General features: G+C 39.9%; 1 protein-coding gene across 5 annotated transcripts in view; it reads left to right on the top strand.

The window, feature by feature from the left end:
• slc6a9 (solute carrier family 6 member 9) overlaps positions 1–18,397 on the top strand; it is a 79,247-nt gene extending 60,850 nt beyond the window's left edge. For all 5 annotated transcript variants that reach the window (XM_044219420.1, XM_044219423.1, XM_044219421.1 and 2 more), the window contains 9 exons: positions 2,628–2,760; positions 2,914–3,048; positions 3,130–3,233; positions 6,933–7,170; positions 8,029–8,163; positions 8,263–8,362; positions 10,208–10,308; positions 11,402–11,572; positions 12,716–18,397. In XM_044219420.1, the coding sequence (XP_044075355.1) occupies positions 2,628–2,760; positions 2,914–3,048; positions 3,130–3,233; positions 6,933–7,170; positions 8,029–8,163; positions 8,263–8,362; positions 10,208–10,308; positions 11,402–11,572; positions 12,716–12,958 (1,360 nt within the window). In that variant the 3' untranslated portion in view covers positions 12,959–18,397. The remainder of the gene's footprint in view (positions 1–2,627; positions 2,761–2,913; positions 3,049–3,129; positions 3,234–6,932; positions 7,171–8,028; positions 8,164–8,262; positions 8,363–10,207; positions 10,309–11,401; positions 11,573–12,715) is intronic.
• Positions 18,398–19,189: the final 792 nt, after the last annotated feature.

Raw genomic sequence — 19,189 nt, 5'->3', positions numbered from 1 at the left:
TCAAGCAGATTTAGTTAATTAATAAAGTGAGTACAAGTGATCGCTATTGTGCGGGATTGTATGAGCATTCCAATTTTTTGCAGTATTGATCACCAAACCCAAGATGCAGGAAAATGGTCAAAAGAGTATCCTCATCATAGTTGATAGTACACTTTGTTTTATAAGTTATGCAAGTAACCTGACTTTGACTCCGCTATGTAGGCCTATCGTACTTGACACAGAGGTCAAAATTGACTTGCAGCTGTAAGATAAGCTTGCGTCAAACATGCCTCGTGTTTGCGGAAAGCATTCAAATATTTGGACTAGATTTGACTGAAAGTGCGGCAGCTTCTGAGCAGTGTGGGACAGGATCATCAGCAGTGACATGCAGGACTCTTTCCTATATTGTTCAGTCTTTGGCACAACTCTAAGGGCTCTATTTTAATGGTGCAACCACAAAGCACTTAACAAATCAGCGTTAAGTGCTAGGTCATGTGCGTGAGGGTGTATCCGAGTGCATCTGCAATTCATGTTCATACGCAGTACGTGCATTTAAAAAAAAAAGTGTTTGGTGAAGTGAAATATAAATCAATGGGATGTGGTGATCAATTATCCTCTCAGTTACATTACACATCTGGATGAGATGAACGATCAGCTGGATGAGGGGAGAGACGAGAGAGAGAGAGGATAGGAAGGAGACAACTGTAATTGTCTCAAGATTGTTCATTGTGAACTGTATCAGTTGTCACACCTAAACCAGGAGAATACAGAGCTGCTGTTTAACCAACCAATTTAATGTGTCAAAAGCACAGAAGTTTCTGTGGTCTTTTTACAGCAGCCTGGTGTTGGTCGCACATGACTTCCCCACAGTGGATCATCATGTGTAATGATGTGTAATCGGTGTAATTTGTATTTTCTATCTAAATGTGTATACTGGTTGGAGACTGTTTAATTGAAAGTGTTTTACTCAGTATTATTTCTTAGTTGCTACACATTTCCGTTGAATATTTGGTTTGCTAACGGGTAGAATCACCAAACTTTCAACGCAACAAACAATGGCATGCTGAAAACAGTCCTGCGCAATGGATGTCTATTCTCAATGTCAAAGAGCCAGTCTTCACTAAAATACCATGACTTTGCTTCCTGCTGTCATATCTTATTTCACCTGTCCTTCCACCTTTGTGCCTTGTGTGATGCACTGAGCATGAAAACACCAACGGCGAAGTACATTTCAAGGTCAGGACATAATCGATGTCATGGCACTGCTCTTATTAAGGCCATTTATGTTGATGCTACATCACAGATATGCAGAATGTGAGAATAATGTGAGCTGTTGCTTTATCACTTTACTATCAAGCACAAGCAAATAGATATATATCATATTTTGACTAAGGGACACACAACAATGCACATGTCAAGAAACGTATATTTTTATCATCTACATGAAGATATTGATAATTATAGTTACATGCATATACATACTGTCATTAAGTATAATTTCCATATTAAATAACACCTTTAAATGGGATTTCAGAGCAAATAATGTTTGGAGAATATAAGACGGTGTAGTCCCTCATTCGTCCAGGAGAGTTCTATCGTAGAAAAGGTTTCAGTCGTAGTCATCTGGACACTGTTTTCAGAAACAAGACGTTTCAGCTCCCATCCCATCATTCTCAATTAATGGACCGGGAACTCAGAAATTTAAGCTACTCTGTGTTACTTAAGCCCTGCCCTCAGGAAGGAGTCTTCCTGAGTATCTGCTGATTACTCTGCCTAGTTTCACCTGAAACTGACCTAATTGTTTCCAAGATGGCCCAGTAATAAGTAATCAGGCCTATTGTTTTCTGGCTGCACCTCCCTCATCACTGTTAAGTACCTGATTAGCATATGATTGGCGTGACCAATGTGCTAATACACTGTGGTAAACTTTGGGCAGATTGAATCTCCGACCACCATTTCTGTTCAAAGAGGGGTTTTCTTTTTTCACAAAAATGGCTTTTTTGACTCCTCTTTCAAACCAACTCTTCTCTCTACTTAGAATCTTCACCTCACTGTCTTCAAATGTGTGGTTTGTAGCTTGCGACACAGCTGGATTTGCGAGATCACGCTAGAATCCAGACCTAATTTGCTACATAGCCTGCCCCGAATATATATCAGAGACACTGCTAGGGATAACTCCCTTACGGTATTGCCAAATCTCTACCAGTGGACACATTTCGACCGTTGCATGGTATATACCGTCATATCGCCCAACCCTAATTGCTTCTACCTTTGATTCCTAGTTAGTAATGGAGCAATACAGGCCACCAAAAAGCCAGCAACAATACTACAAAGTAATAATACTACAAAGAAGAACACTGCCCTGTGGGTGTCTTTGGTCACGCCTGTAAGTAACACTTGCATTGCCTTGAGCAAAGACAAATATCGGTTACAAGTCAGATGCTTTTCCAGTATTGACACATTCATGATTTAGAGGCCCAACATAAAGTAGCATTGTTTACTTAGTTGAGTTGTAAAAGTGTAAAGCTAGACTGACGTTGATTTTTCAATGTTGCTCAATGCTTTGAAAATTTAATTTCTTTCTCCTGAAAAAGAAAGACAACAACTAAAGCCACCAGTCCTAAATTCAGTCTCTCTTTCTTTCTCAGACACTATGTGTTGAACATCTCTGATGATATTGGGAACTTTGGAGAGGTCCGTCTCCCTATCCTGGGCTGCCTGGCTGTGTCCTGGGTTGTCGTCTTCCTCTGTCTCATCAGGGGAGTTAAATCCTCTGGAAAGGTCAGCCTCACGCTCTCTCTCACACACACACACACACACACACACACACAAACTCTCTTGTCAGTTTGGTAGGTTTTGTTATGAAAAACTACTAGTTATAACTGATTTCACTACATGGTCTGATTATCTCTGTGTGTGTGTGTGTGTGTCCAGGTGGTGTACTTCACAGCCACATTCCCTTATGTCGTTTTGACCATCCTGTTCGTTCGTGGCATCACTCTGGACGGAGCCATCAACGGGATCAAGTACTACCTGACTCCACAGTGGCAGAAGGTCCTTGATGCAAAGGTATTCACTCACATAAACAGGCAGATTAATTTCCCCCCTTCTTTTTACTACTTCTGACTGCATGTGGGTTTGTTTTTGTAGGTGTGGGGAGATGCAGCATCACAGATCTTCTACTCCCTGGGCTGTGCCTGGGGGGGTCTCATTACCATGGCTTCCTATAACAAGTTCCACAACAACTGTTTCAGGTTGGTACTCCAGGCTATGGATAAACAAAAACAAACTACGCTTTAAAGGAATAGTTCAACATTTTGGGAAATTCGCTTATTTGCTTTCTTACTGAGAGTTAGATGAGAAGATCGATAACACTCGTTTATCTTTGTGGTAAATATGTAGCTGAACCAGGAAACAGTTAGCTTAGCTTAACATAAAGACAGCTAGCCTGGCCCTGTCCTAAGGTGACAAAATCTGCCTACCAGCACCTCTAAAGCTTACTAATTAAAATTGTATATTTGTTTGTTTAACTCCTACAATCACAGAAGTGTGAGAGCAACAAGTTGTGGTTTTGAGGAGGGTTATATTCTGGACTATTTCTTGCCCGGGGGCAGTGACTTCCTGGACTCTTGTTGTCACTGTGAGTTTGCCAGGCAACCAGAGGAGACTTCAGGAAGTTACTGCTCCCAACCGAGAAATTGTCCAGCTTATAACCCCCCATAAAAACCACAGCATGTTATTTTTACACTTTTACACATTTTTGTACGGATTAAACAAATAAAAAGTAACGTGTTCACTGGTGAGCTTTAGAGCTGCCGGTAGGCAAACATTTTTACCTTTGGGCAGAAACTCCCCCACGCTTAGTATCTGTGCTAAGTTAAGCTAATGAGCTGCTGGCTGTAGCTTCCGAAAATGTGAAACTATTCCTTTAAGAGATCAACTGAAACTCTCCCACTTAGGGAAAAACTAATGAAAAAATGCAGGTACAGTTTTCCAAATTGTGGCTAATGTGGTAAAAGTCCTTCAAATTGTGTGAACACTAATGCTATTGTCAAGCAAAAATGTATACTTCACAGAAACAAAGACAGCTTGATGACCATGCATGTTTGAATTTATACAGTTGGATTTAGCAAAGCATTGATGAATGAAAGGCTTCTACAGTTACACTTTAATCCTTAAACTGAAGTTACAGCATTAAAATGACGAGGTGGTTGAATTTTACCCAAAAGCAATGCTGTGCTGCAGCAGTTACAGTGTGAGTGCCTGCCTGCCTCTGCCTGTGTGAATATGACCATGCTCATTTTGCATCAGGCTATGCTGCTGCAATGTTTCAGCAACATTGACCAGCATCTTATTATTTGCACTAATCAGAGAAGCTAGGCAGAGGGAGTGAGAAGATGAGGAGGCGTAGGAGAAGAGGACGGATGAAGTAGATGACAAAATGTAGAGAATAAACCACATGCTACTAGAGGCTTCGGTACAGAGGAAAGAGACAGCCAGTGAGAGGGAGAGAGGAGAAGTTGTTTCAGGTTGTGCAGGCTGTATGGCATGAGTCAGGGCTAGAGAGTGATGGAGAAACTGAGAGGAGGAGGGTAAAAAAGTTAGAAGCCAACTTCAAGGTTACAGGTCTAAAAAGAGAAGTGGGAGAAGGTAAGATAAGGTAGGACAGGAGGAGGGACAGAGATAATGTTTTTCTGGACTTGTGTTAAGAGGCTGGTTGCACTCAGCTTGAATGCCAGGGGAGCGAGCGAGAAGCCGAGGAAAAGGTTAAGATGGAGGAAAGGGGACAGAGAAGGAGATAAGGAGAGGAAAAGATGTCGTGTCCACACATGCTGACGGAGTGAGGGCGTCGGGGGTGGAGAGGGTGGGGAGAAAGGCTGAAGATATAATTTGTTACTCTGCCAGGAGCTTGAGGTCGTGCTATCTGCGCACACAGCTGCATGGCGGCCTAATCAGCTTGTGTTCTGCAGCTCCGTCCGTGTGGAGTCACTCTCTGCACTCCTGTAACACCACCAATTGGTGCACATGCAGAAGTGCAGAGAGTGTAGGGCTGAGCAGGGGCTTGATTGGTGGTTTGTGAGGAGCCGAGAAAGGGACAGGCATCAAAGTCATCTGTGATAACTCTAGCAGGAAATGTGAGCAAACAAAGCACTGTGCAATCACATAATTCCCTTGTTGAATCTGAAGTCCACGTCTAAATGAGTCAGGGAGAGTAAAGGATGTTCTGAAGGTGAGATCTGATGATCCGCATATTTGATTTGGCATAGGCTTTTTTACGCTGGATGCCCTTCCTGATGCAACCCTCCCCATTTATCCGGGCTTGGGACCGGCAATTAGTAATGCACTGGCTTGTGCACTCTCAGTGGCTGGGGAGCAACCCGGGGTTCAGTGTCTTGCCCAAAGACACTTCGACATGTGGACAGGAGGAGGTGGGGATCGAACCGTCAACACAGCCGCCCCACGCTGTCTTTATGCTAAGCTAAGCTAACCGTCTCCTGGCTCCAGCTACATATTTACCGCACAAATCTGAGCGTATCGATCTTCATGGCCGACGCACCATCCGGTATGCAGCTGAAACAGGTGCTTCTCAGAACAAGGACAGCAAACTTCAAGGGAAGAAAGGGACCAGAGCACACAGTCTTCCGACCACTGTGTCTTGAACTGAGTCAAAATCAGTTTTCTCTTATATTAATTAAATTTAAATATTAATGAAATCATCAACAGTAGTCCTGGACTAACAAACCCGTTTTGTAAATTTCTGTTTCTCTAATATGAAATATTAGCAATTAGCATAGGCTGTGCACTTTCTGAGAGCACAAACAAACCGCTGCTATATTTATATTTCCAAACCTGTACCGAGAAATAGTGGTTTATGTAGAGAAATACCATATCATTACTGAAAATAGGAAAATATAAGGTTTTTGTGCCAATTTCCAGGTCCATGAGACAAAAATCACAGCAATTCTTGTTCACTTTACTGACCTCGGATAGTTTTGTCACCATTTAAAGGAAAATGTCACGGATTTACAAGGTGCTGTGATCTAGTCAAGTTTGGTCATCATTTACCTTGAGACATTACACAAATAAAATACCCCCCACAAAAAAATGTAATTTGCTATGCACTTATGTCTTACTTCATGCACCTGCAACCTTGTGGCTGATGTGTCAGGTGGAACATGGGACTGAGTGCTGCGGCACTTATTCTCGAAGGCTTCTCCTTGATTGACTGTGGCTTGGATTGTACCTCATTTGTACTTCACTTTGGAAAAAAACATCTGCCAAATGAATAAATGGAAAATTAATTTAGTTTTCAAGACATCTCGTTTGTAGGTGTGGGCGGATAGATAACTAATACCTAAAGTATCGACATCATTAGTGATCACGTAAAAAACTTTCTTAATGTTTGGTAAATCATTTGCTGATAATGAAAATATACTCAGAAGTAGCCTTTGAATGATGCATTCACCTCATAGTAAATCAGAACAAAGGGCTCCCCCCTACATGATAGGACTTTTTTAATAAAGTATCAGTATTGGCATTAATATCAGTGATTCTGGCCTGGATCAGAACCAAATTTTGTGGTATCGCCCACCCACTACTTGTTGGATGATATGGAAGAGGGGGTGGAGGGAGTGGTCACCACTGGGGAGACGGGAGAGGAATGGTTTATTTTTATTAGCTTTTTGTAAAATCGGTGAAGAATTAATGACTTAAGGAGCATGAACAGCTTAAAATTAAACTAAAAGTCAGAGATCCAACACTCTGAAGAGCACAGACCCTTAATCACATCCTTTTACTTATATGATTATAGCTTAAAGTTTTCTCTAATCTTATTCCTTCTGAGCACAGGGACAGTATAATTGACAACAATGTTGCATACACTGGTTTCAAATTGCAAATTTATCCCATTTTGTTTTCCAGCAGTTTAATTAATGTCTCCTTTCTACACACAGAGACAGCATCATCATCAGTATAACCAACTGTGCGACCAGCGTGTATGCAGGCTTTGTCATTTTCTCCATCCTGGGCTTCATGGCACACAACCTTAACGTCCCCGTGTCGGAGGTGGCTGACCACGGCCCGGGCCTGGCCTTTGTGGCCTACCCGGAAGCCCTCACTCTGCTCCCCATCTCACCACTCTGGTCATTGCTCTTCTTCTTCATGCTCATCCTTCTGGGACTGGGGACTCAGGTGAGGCTGGAAAACTGTACACTACACATAGGCTGTGCTTACAACCAAATCTAAGGGCACCGGGTTGGAATTGGACCGCTGCGGTAAGGACTCAGCCTTAATGGTACGCGCTCTACAAAGTGAGCTATCGGGGCATCCTGTAATCAATTTGCCATCATCAGGTCAAAATTACAATTTGTCCATTACTTTGGTTTAAGACCAGATACCTACAAAACTAACGGCTCTCCCTTCAGCCTCAGCTGTACTTTGTTTAGTGCTTATTAGCAAATGTTAGCATGTTAACACGCTCAAATAAGATGGTGAACATATAATCCCTTCTAAACATCAACATGTTTTCATTGTTATGCATGTTAGCATTTAGCTGAAATCACCACTGTGACTAAGTACAGCCTCACAGGGCTGCTAGCATGGCTGTAGACTCTTGTTATAATGTATTAGCCCATAAATATTGCTTGGAATTGGAATTTTTATGCCACACCCTACCGATTTTTGCATATCTTGCATGTGACATGTTACAATGCATTTTATTCATCTTTAAAATATTTGGGGGAATGCATACGCATTGTTCTACAAAAATAGTTTTTGTTTCCATTTCACGCAGTGAATGTGTACAGATGAAACTCGCTCTATAGTGGATAAATATGTAACTGCTTACAGGAAATACAATATATATAAAACAAATAAACTGGACATTTAACAGGAACTGTTAACTGTTTCCTCCTAAAATTTCAGACACTCTGCTTTGAATGATGTTATTAGCCTCAGCTCATCATCACTCAGCAATGGGTGTGTAAACTGTTAACATGAAACATCTCTCATTTAATTTGATCCGTGAACCCTTCGTCCCTGCTCTTGTAGTTCTGTCTGCTGGAGACCCTGGTGACAGCCATTGTCGATGAGATCGGTACAGACTGGATCATGAGGAACAAAACCGTAGTCACACTGTCAGTGGCTGTAGTTGGATTCTTACTGGGAGTGCCACTAACGACACAGGTAAGTCCTAAACACATGCAGATCAAGTCTTGGAACGAAACTTGTTTTCTCTCATGCAGATGCAGTTTTCACTCTTGATTCTCTGTTTTCTGTGTGCAGGCAGGAATCTATTGGTTGCTACTGATGGACAACTATGCTGCTAGTTTCTCTTTGGTCATCATCTCCTGCATCATGTGCATCTGCGTCATGTATGTTTATGGTAAGGAAGGAAATAGAGTGAATATGCTGGTGTGTGGAGTGTTTGTAAACTGTATACTGCTCTCGTGTGAACCTCACATTTTTAAAAGAAAAAAACATATGCTGAGAGACATTAACATTATTCAAAAACATATTGACTATGTGGTTTGCAATTTTGGGTTTTCTTATATCTGTAGATGTTTGGCCATACCTAGACATAATGATTCCATAGAGAGTGTTTCAGCACAGCTTTAATAGAGTCTGAAAGTGGAAACATTTTCTGTCACCAGAACATCAACGGTAAATGTCAGTGTTTCTGCGACAGGTGCATAGGAAAGGAAAGTTCATTCAAAGAGGACAAAACTCTTCGCACCTTGTCGGTACTTGAATTTTACAAATCTTTTTTACAATTATTATTCTGTAGCTTCTTTGAATCAAAAGAACTTCTTTTCATTATACACCCAAATTAAACAAGTACAGGCAGCAACCAATGGCAGCACTGAACAGGCCACCACACAATGCTGCCTCATGACATGTTTTCAGTATGTGTTGCGAGAATAGAAAAACCTTTTCTTCTCTTACTTTTCCTTTCCTTTTTGCTCGCGCTGCACATCAATACACCTACAGTGGTGGATTCAGATAGTTACGGGCCCCTAAGCATGTGTGCAGGGAGCACAGACAAAAACACAATTACATAAACACACATATATATATATATATATATATATATATATATATATATATATATATATATACCGTAGTAGTAGTACATATCTAACTATAGCCTGAGATAACACAGGAATGCCTTTATATACTGGCACAGACACAGGATTCATATTCAAATTAAGTTGTGCTGTTGTGCTGTAAGAGTGCTGTTACTGAGTATATATTAAAAGGCAATATTCATGTGAATAACGGGCATTTTTTTACCTTTGTTATAGCACAAGCTATGCATCAGTTTCTCTTAGTCCAGTCAGGAGCAAATTCAAATCAGCACAAGTTGGTGCCACACCCACAGTCTGATATCAGCACAGAGATGACCAAGATAAAAAAAATAATGCCCCAAAACGTGTTGCCCAAAAACGGCACAGTGGAATTTATTGTGAGACTTCCTAAAATAACACTAATGTTTCCTGATGACCATAAAGCCAGACGTCTCCCACATCCCTGCGAGTCTCAGGATCAGCACTTCAGGATACACTTTGTGCAAGATTAACATGTGAAGCAGCAGGACGCTACAGACTGAAGGCTGATCTACTGACAGAAACTGAACACAGAGTAATTTTACATTGGTGAAGTTTTCAGTTTGTCAGCCTGGTGAACCAGAAGCCTTCAGTCAGATAAAGTCACACTAACCTATGGTGGAAAATAAAAAGGCAGTGGAGATAAGTGGGCTGATATTACCTTGAAAATAACACAGTTTCCACATGTCTGTGCAACCAATTTTATTTAACTATGCATTAGAAACAGTAACTGTGAAATCGCTTTGATTTACTGTATATTGCAGTGGTATGAAAGCGGCAGGTATTCTATACTTCTATAATATTCTATATTCATTTTCAGAGACCAAATCATAGTCTAGCCTGCTCCCTCTGAGCGCTGCTGTTGATTGAGAAGATGTTTGATGGAGCGGACACATTATTACTGCTCTAAATTAAAAATGGATTTGTGTCATGGTACCGCCATAGCATCACTGGATACGGAACACTTAGTTTTTGACAAATCATCCATCAAATACAAAAAAAAAAAGATGATGTATACCACATGCTGACTCTTCTTACATCATCTACTTTCATGATATACATTGTATGTCATTATTAAAATGTCAAATGAGCAATCAGACTTTAATGTTTTGTTTTTATCGCAGGTCACAGGAACTACTTTAAAGATGTTGAGATGATGCTGGGCTTCCCTCCTCCTCTCTTCTTCAAAGTCTGCTGGAGATTCATCTCCCCTCTCATTATCTCTGTAAGTGAACACACGCATACAAACACACCTGCTGATCTGGGACCACAGTCATAGTGACTGAAGCTGTAATCAAAGTGTAACATTGTTGCGGTCACATAAATCTTCCTGTCTCCTGAAACATTAACATTGTTTGAAGATTTGATTGTTGCAGGAAACAAACCACACGCTGACGTATCGATCTGAAGGACATTGAGTGTACGGTTCTAAACTTCCCCTGTGTTGCTGACACATTGTTAGGGACCTGACCTACATTTGAGCTGCCGTCAACACTAATCTGGCTACTGTTGGCTTTGTTTCCAATATAAACCTCTAAAAGAAAATCTTTCTGAGTGGGAAATGGACACATGCAGCTGCTATCAATGGTATTTCCCAAGCAAGCGAATTAGTCCACTAAGCTGCTGGGCCAACCAAGAAATTCATTGTTGTGGATTACTGGTCAGATTTCAGGCACTTTTGTTCTCTCTTTCATTTCACTACACAGATTAATGCCCTGGTCTCCAGTGCCTCTGCTGGAACTGTGACTAAACTCACTGCTGTTGGGAACAGTCATGATTTATAATAATAATTATCTGCAACCTTTAAAAAAAACCAAATGTCTGTTGTGCGGCTGTCTGCAGTGATTTCACCTGTACAGAGTTAATGCAGGTTGCTTGGGAAAAGCTTATCTGTTGTAACAGGAAGTAGTGTTTTTTACTTTGACCGTAGCAACAGTTGTTTGGACTAATTGTAAGCAGGATGGGGAACATTTATTGATTTTACACTAATTATCTTGGTATATCATTGTGTGTTTTACCTATTATTGTGAAATTGATAGGTAAAATAGACTGTAACTTATCGTTTTTTTTTGTTTTCATGACCCTCTTTCTTTAGTATATTGGATATGAGTTACGTCTATTGAAGAAAAATGTTTCAACATACATTTTTAGTTTTTTGTTTTAAACTTTTGGGTTTAGCTATTTTCTCCTACGTCTCTGTATTTTTAAATAATGTTTCGATCCCGTTAGCTTTCGTTCGTTTCATTCCTGAGGACACATTTTCAAACCCCTACTCTAAAAGGCCTTACTCATTTGCTGTCTCTCTTCTGTCCATGTAGTTCATCCTGATCTTCACAGTGATCCAGTATAAGCCCATCACCTACAATGACTACGTGTATCCAGGCTGGTCTCTGGCTATTGGCTTCTCCATGGCGCTGTCCTCAGTGGTCTGCATACCTATCTATGCCCTCTACAAGATCTCAAGGTCCCCAGGCGCCACCTTCAGAGAGGTACATCATCCTCTACAGCTGTTTCTCCTAATAGAATGAGCCTCCATAGCATTACCGCTTTGAAATACATGAAATGTACATTGTAGGACGTAAACCTATTATCCTGCTTACACCATGGTTACTTGTCAACAAACTGTCATATGTAATCATAACATCAGTCATTCATGTAGTCTCGCTAAACACCGATCAGCTGATAGGATTTCAAATGTTTGTCTGAGCTTGGCTAGAAAACAGGAGTTCATATTCCTGACCAACTTTGAAATCAAGTTTTATCGCACACATAAAGAGAACGTCCCCCAATTATTTGCTCTCAAAGTAGGGAACACACATGAATAGAATGCATCCCATCCCAATGTTATAGCGTACTCCTTTACGTTGACTTGTGTGCATACTAAAAAGGTTGGAAGTGTAAGAGTCGAAAGCAACTGAAATCATTATAGTGCAATTTGAAAAATGTATTTCAAGTCAAAAAGTCTTCTTTTCAGACCTGTAGACAGTTGAATTGTCAATTTGTATGTAAACACTGAAAGCAGATGAACTGTCAGTTGATGAGTAAGCACTGAAGGCAGCTGAAGTGTAAGAGATGAAAGCGTTTGAACTGGCAGGTGAAATCGAAGTGCCAGAGGTCACTGGTATTTGAACTGTTAGTTGAAGAGTAAGAGATGAAAGCAGTTGAACTGTCATTTAAAGAATAAGCAATGAAAGCAGTAGAAATATTAGTTCAACTGAAAAACAATGAAAGCAATTTAAATTTAAGTTGAAGTAAAAGTGTGTGCTCTGTAAATATTTCAAGTGTCAGTTGGTCAGTTGAAGAGTAAAAGAGGAATAAGATTTAGTTGTGTCAGTTGATGTTTAGAGGCTGAAAGCAATTGAAATGTCAAACAATGAATGCAGCTTTAACCATTGCCATTTAAGTGTTTTTGGAGCTCCATTTGTAGTCACATTTACATCATGAATGAGTAAACTGGTATATTTAATGTTGGACTTCCAGCTTAGTCCTGAGTTGATTTGATTAGTTTAGTTTAGTTGGATTAATTTTGACCCCCTCATACAGTACATCTCTTTGGACTCTTTTGCCCTCAAGTTTCCCTTCATATTGAGGCTACTCTGAATGATGTGTACCTCTTTCTTTTTCTATGTTAGCGGTTGAAGAACGCTTGCCGATCACATCCAAAGTGGGGCCCTGCCCTGAAGGAGCACCGGACAGGCCGCTACGCCCCCATGGCCTCCGAAGACACTGTGGAGGCTCGTCCCCTCAAAGAGAAGGAGGAGCTGAAGGAGGAGCTGAAGGAGGAGGAGAAGGAGAGGAAGGATGAGATCAGCCTCACCGTCCAGGGAAGCAACGGCTCCACCAACACACACAACAACCCCAATCCCAGCGCATAGACAGCATCCTGCTCTATCAGTGCTACCTGGCACGGCCCCCCGTGCCCGACCATCTCCTCCTTCTCTTCCTCCCTTCTACTCCCTTTTCCTCCATCCTCACCCCACTTTCTCACAGTCCTCTGTGGGGGAGATCCCATTCACTGGAGACCTTTACATATTGTAAGGGCTTATTATATCTATCCTAACTTCTTCTATCTGTCTGTGTGTTGTCTCTAGATAAACGAAGGGGAAAAAAAACGAAAGGAAGACAAAATTGGGTCATCATCCAAAAGATTTGTGCGTATGTTAGTGTGTGTGGGTGGGTTGTTAATTTGTTACACATAATTTAATAATGCAGTTTGTTTATCCTTTCCTTTTTTGTAAAACTTGTATATGCCATCTTCATATGCAGTTAGAGGTACAGTAGATTGTGAAGCTGCATGTGTTTGTTTTGTGCATGCAGCAACATAGAGACACACACTGTTCTCCTTTATTCTGTTAGCTGAGTCTGTTTGGGATTGGTGACTTTCTAGAAGCAGTGATTTGACAGCTGGAGACTTGTTGTGATATGATACACAGTGGTGCTGTAACAAATAGGAGCAGGGTGAACTGGGCCTGTACTGGCCATTTACAGTTTAATGATGCTGAAAGATGGAAATAGGCTCAATTCTATGACCAGAAAAAGAGACTCATTCACACTCATACACTCACACTATTGTACATTTTACAGCACACAGTGACCTCAACCATAGTTGATCTCAGCTTAAGACTAAGCCTGTTGTTTTTTATGCTGCTTTTTCTTTAAAAAAGTTCTACAGAGCACAAATATTTAACAAACACCCAAGATGGCGACTGACACTTAGGGCTGATCTTCTGTGGAAATTTCCTCCATTTGTAACTTGTTCCACTAAAGCTGCTTAAACTCAGCAGAGAAATATCACTGAATTTTAACTGTACTGTACTCTCTGCCTCCGCATTCACACTGACACACACACACACACACACACAAAGCGTTTGTTTCCAATTTTTTGACAGAAGAGATCCCAGTGCCCATTTCTCAGGGTCCAAGCGAAGTTAAACTTTTTAGTTTATTGTTGTTCCTTGTCTGTGGACACCTTATCTTGACTAAGGTGGCCTGTTAAGATTATGGGGATGGAGACCACCTAACGTTCACCGCTGTCGGAAAACACCTACACATACACACAAAACAGGTGGATGCAACTCTGTATATAGAAGTACCATCTCTTCTTAAGTCTTCCAGGCATTCTTTTTGAGTGAAATGCATCATGGGATGTGGTCTATGAATGAGGATCCGGGCTAGAGGAGGTAGCTAGTGAAAGGATCATAGGTGTGTTGTACTCGGTGTCTCCTGTGGGTCGTAGCAATCTGCCCCATTAAGGCATGTTACCAAAAACATTACCTGAGTTACCTGAGTCGTGCACATGTTTTTGGTAACATATATATTGTATATCTCAGAGAGACTGGTATGGTGTCAGTCTCTTACAGTCAGTGGAACCTTTAATGTATTTACAGGCATTTATTTTAAAGCTCTGAGCCAAGCTGTGCTGTGACTGATGGTGAGACAGAAAGCAGAGAGATGCAGCTTGTTTCCAGAAGAATACAGAATAAAAACCAACTTAAATGAATTATGTAGTTTTTAATGTAGCTGTATAGTATTGTTCTCTCAGTAGAATTCTCCTTTTTACCTCTCATTATTGTAAAGTAACTTAGTAAATAATTATAAAGACAGCATATGTTTATTTTGTACAAAAAAATAAAAAAACTACAGAATCATAATTAACCATGTTTACCATTCCTCATCTGTGACTTGATTTGTTGTTGTTTTGTTGGAGGGTGTGCTAGGACAGAGAGGGGTCTTTTTAGCATGCTGGGTTGGGTTTCAAAAAAGTGTCTGATTGGAAAGCATCAAGGACAACTTTGTAGTGGCGTGGTGGCGGTCTAAATACAGAACAAATATATGAAAAGAGTTATGTTTTTTGTCATCTAGACAGATCTGTGAAGATCACATGTTCCTTTGTCTTTTCAAGATGCTTTGTTGGACGCCTGCTCAGGTGGTAGTGAGATGCTTTTAGCTTCACAGGCAGGGAGGAGTTTTGGGATTGCATCAGGTCTGGCTGTAATGTTTCTTCACATTGTAGTTTCACTTTTTCTTTGTTTGTGAGCTGTCAAATCATTAATAAAATCAAAGACTTTTGGAGAACAGGAGGGCTATGAAACCAGTATTAGCATGGAACATATTCACATAATATACAAAACTGTATATTGTATACCATATATTGTATATATACTTCAAGGAATAGTTTACAATTATGGGACATACTCTTATTCACTTTCTTGCTGAGACTTAACTGAGAAGTTTGATACCACTCTCATGTCTGTATAGAAACAGACAGTACCTGGTTAGCGTAGCTTAGCATAAAGACTGGAGATGAGGGTAAACAGCTAGCCTGACTCTCTCCAATGGTTACAAAATCTGCCTACCAGCACCTCTAAAACTCCCTAATTAACATGGTGTATCTCGTTTGTTTTATATGCGCAAACACCTGCTGGTTGCCTGACAGCTGGTCCTGGCCAAGAGATGGTCCGGCCCATAACCTCCTGTAAATCGGCAAATTGTCATTTTGACACTTGGATTTTTGTATGGATTAAACAAACGAGTTATGATGTGTTAATTACTGAACTTTAGAGGTGCTGGTAGGTGGATTTCTTTACCTTTGGACAGAGACAGGCTAGCTGTTTCCCCCTGTTTCTAGTCTTTGTGCTAAGCTAAGCTAACCAGCTGCTGGCTCCAGCTTCATTTTTAGCGTACAGACATGAGAGTGGTATCAGTCTTCTCATCTAACTCTCAGCAATAAAGCAAATAAGCATAGTTCCCAAAATGGCAAACGATTCTTTTAAGAATGTATCCATGCTTATCAGGCTTTTCAACAATTTTCAGAGATATTGAAGCACAACTTCAGACTAAATCTGCACATTCTTTCTTTTCTTTCACCACTATTCCCCACAAGCATGTCTTTAACGGAGGATAGTGCAGTTGCTCCATTAATCCACAAGATGGGGCGATGCTGACACTCAGGGTAGTAAAGGCACAACAGAGGTGTAACTGTAATCGAAATACAAAAATCCCAACAGACACAAGACGTCTTCTCGCTAAAAATGTTCACTGTCAAGACAGGAACAATGAGAGAGGTCAATGTTAAGCACAGAAGCTCAAATATAGTGAAAATAATCACGATAAGCACAGTGAGCATTCTGAAACAAGCACACATTTCTACCCAGGTTTTTTACAGTGAGGTTCTCAGATATATAGAAACATTATATAGAAACGTATACCGGCTATTCACATAGGTGGAGAACTGTAGCTTAAGTTAGTGGTCTGTTTTGACCTTCTGGTTTTGGTTTATTCCTAAACTATTCACACCACACATGACGTATTTTGTATTAGCGTTTATTTTTAATTAAATCACTGCAAAACCAGGTGCTCTATGAAACAATACATTATCACCATCTACTAATCTAAATATATTGCGTTGCTTCCTTTGAGTAGAAATTCCAATCTGAGGAATGTTACAGTGTCTAAATGAGGTTTTAGTTGCTGAAAAAAGGTGAATATGAACTTATTATACTGAGTGTATATTGGGACAGCTTGTAGCTCAGACCGTTTCCTGTTTGTGATTGCCTGTCTCGTGCGTTCATGCTGTCGTAAGTGAAGCTTAGCCACCATGTTACCATGCTATCTCTCTATATATCCCAACCCTCACCATCTCTGCTGGCCCTACAACTCTTCCTCCCTTTGTACAGTAATGTAAAAAATATATAATCAGACTGTGTTTATGTGTGTGTTTATCTTTGCTTTTATTTTGGGGGTGGGTAAGTGTGTTTTTGCGGGTCGAGGGAGGGCGGGTATGTTTCATTTTGTTTTTGATTTGTCATTTTACTTGTAGTGTAATGTAGACGATGTCAAGTGTATTGTGTACTCTGTGTGTAGTGGATTAGCTCATTAACTGCTGAGCCTGCATGTAGAGCAGGCGTAGTGTCAGTATTGATGTCAGTGTACCTCTAATCTATCAGAACTAGCCAAGTCCTATTCTGCTAATAATATACAGTCTATCTTTTAAGAAAAAAAAATACTTTTTTTACTAAATGAAGAGAAAGAAAATTACACATTTTATCTTCAGATTTTAATCATTGTTTGACACTACTTTTTTGTTGTTGTTTTTGAAGTTGTATTCATAGAAACATTAAGATAAAGCCAGCTAATATTAAAAGCATTTCCAAACAAAATAGCTTTGGGTCGAAACTTGAACTACAAAAGAATGGTTCGCTTTTACGGTGAGCTCTGGTGTAGATGGCGGCTGCAGCGACATGATGATGCTTTTTGAAAAACAGTATTACACAAACTTAAAGCTAGATTTTACACAGTGCAGTGCCAACGGTCGTAAATCGCTGTTTACCTTTAATATTCTGTGGCCCTTAATCCAAACAGTTTGGCTTTTTCTGTCTAGTTGTTACAAAATGTTTTAAAAAATGAGCAAAATCAAAACACCAAAATTACTCTGCAACCAACATAGAATTAGCATCAGGACCCATTAACGCACATTTTCATTCTTGTGCAGCTCTGATGCATAATATTGGATCTTAATACTGTTTTATGTTGTAAGTAAACCTTCAATTATCTGGCTACTAAAAGAGTAAGACCCATTTGGTCCTCCAGGAAAGCGAAAAAAAAAGCCACACAATTTAGAATAGTTAATATTTAACCCATGTCTTCAAATACTAATACACAATTGCCCACTATCATCTTACACTGAGGTGGCTGTGTAGAAAGTCACTGATGTGGAAGAAAGTGAATTACGTGAAGGCTCGGACCATTTTTATACACAAATTCGCAGCACAACTGTACTAAAAAACAAAACTGTGATTTTACCTTGTTTCTGTGGTTCTCTGTAAATTGCAGAACATTACCTCTTGAATTTCTTACTACTGCTCATATAAGCATAATCTCATGTTTCAGCACTTTAAATAAATCATTTGTTTTTTTTTTTATAAGCAACAGGCAAAACTATATAATTAGAACAATAATTCACGCTTCCATTTCGAAGAAAAAAAAAGAGAAAACAAGTACAGTAAATAATGTGTTTTCAGTCGTCTGGCTGAAAGAAACTGCCCAAGTGTGGGCGGACAAATGCTGTGTTGTTGCTACGCCAATGTAAATTGTTGTCATGGGAGGAGTGGAGAGGCAAAGCACAAGTGAGAAACGAGAACACAGGTCTTCTGGTATTCTCTATCATATCTATCTGTCTATCTAGCTAACCATGTCTGTTCTTCTTGTTCTTCAACCTTTAGGGCCAAAATCCATTGAAATGTCTTAGTCCTGTCAGCTGTATATCGTAAACTGTTGAATTACAAAATGGTAAATAAAATCTATTTTAAAGATCAGTGCGCTGCAGTGTTCTTGTGTTGTTTCATGATGTTTTTTAAATAGTCGTATCCCTTCATACCTGTCAAAATGCAGAATTATGAACATTTGATATTATGAATTTGATGAATATTGGGTATTTTACATTTACCTCAAATGACTGCTTTCTTTTCTGGTTCAGTTTTCCTTCATGTGTTGGGTGTTGTCACGTAAAAAGACATTCAGTATGTTACAAAATGAGCACTAAAGCTGTGTTTGAATTATTCATACTACATACCAATATTATGGAAATGTTGGTGTTTGTATATGAATGTTAAAATGGAATAAGACTATATGAAAAGAATAAATAGCTCATACAACACGGACAAATGCAAAAAACTAAAGAAAAAGTGCCAAGGTAAAGTGAATTCAAGTAATGTGTGCTCTAAACACAGGAGAGGGAGGGAGGGGGAGCGAGTCCTGTGGCTCCAACTTGGCCGCTACTGGCTCTTCCTGTGCGGCCAAGTATGGAATCTACATGACCAAAATTGGCCCATAATTCATAATTATTTACCAGTGATTCCAGACCTTTTGGGTGTGTGCCCCATAAAAGTGAGACTACTTAACATTTGAAAGAAGAATAACACCATTTTCTTCCTACAAATTAAAAGTTGAATTCATAACCAGTAAAACACACCCTTTCTCAGTTCGATACACTCAGGGGTCTTGGTGCTACTGCCTTACTTGGTCTGGTATGACCAGTCGCTTATGGTGGCTAATGTTAGCTAAAGTTAGCAAACTTTAGATCAAAAATATTGCAATGTAATTATGTT

This window comes from Siniperca chuatsi, linkage group LG13, assembly GCF_020085105.1.
Source record: "Siniperca chuatsi isolate FFG_IHB_CAS linkage group LG13, ASM2008510v1, whole genome shotgun sequence".
NCBI lineage: Eukaryota > Metazoa > Chordata > Actinopteri > Centrarchiformes > Sinipercidae > Siniperca > Siniperca chuatsi.
This window is presented reverse-complemented; position numbering and strand designations above follow the sequence as displayed.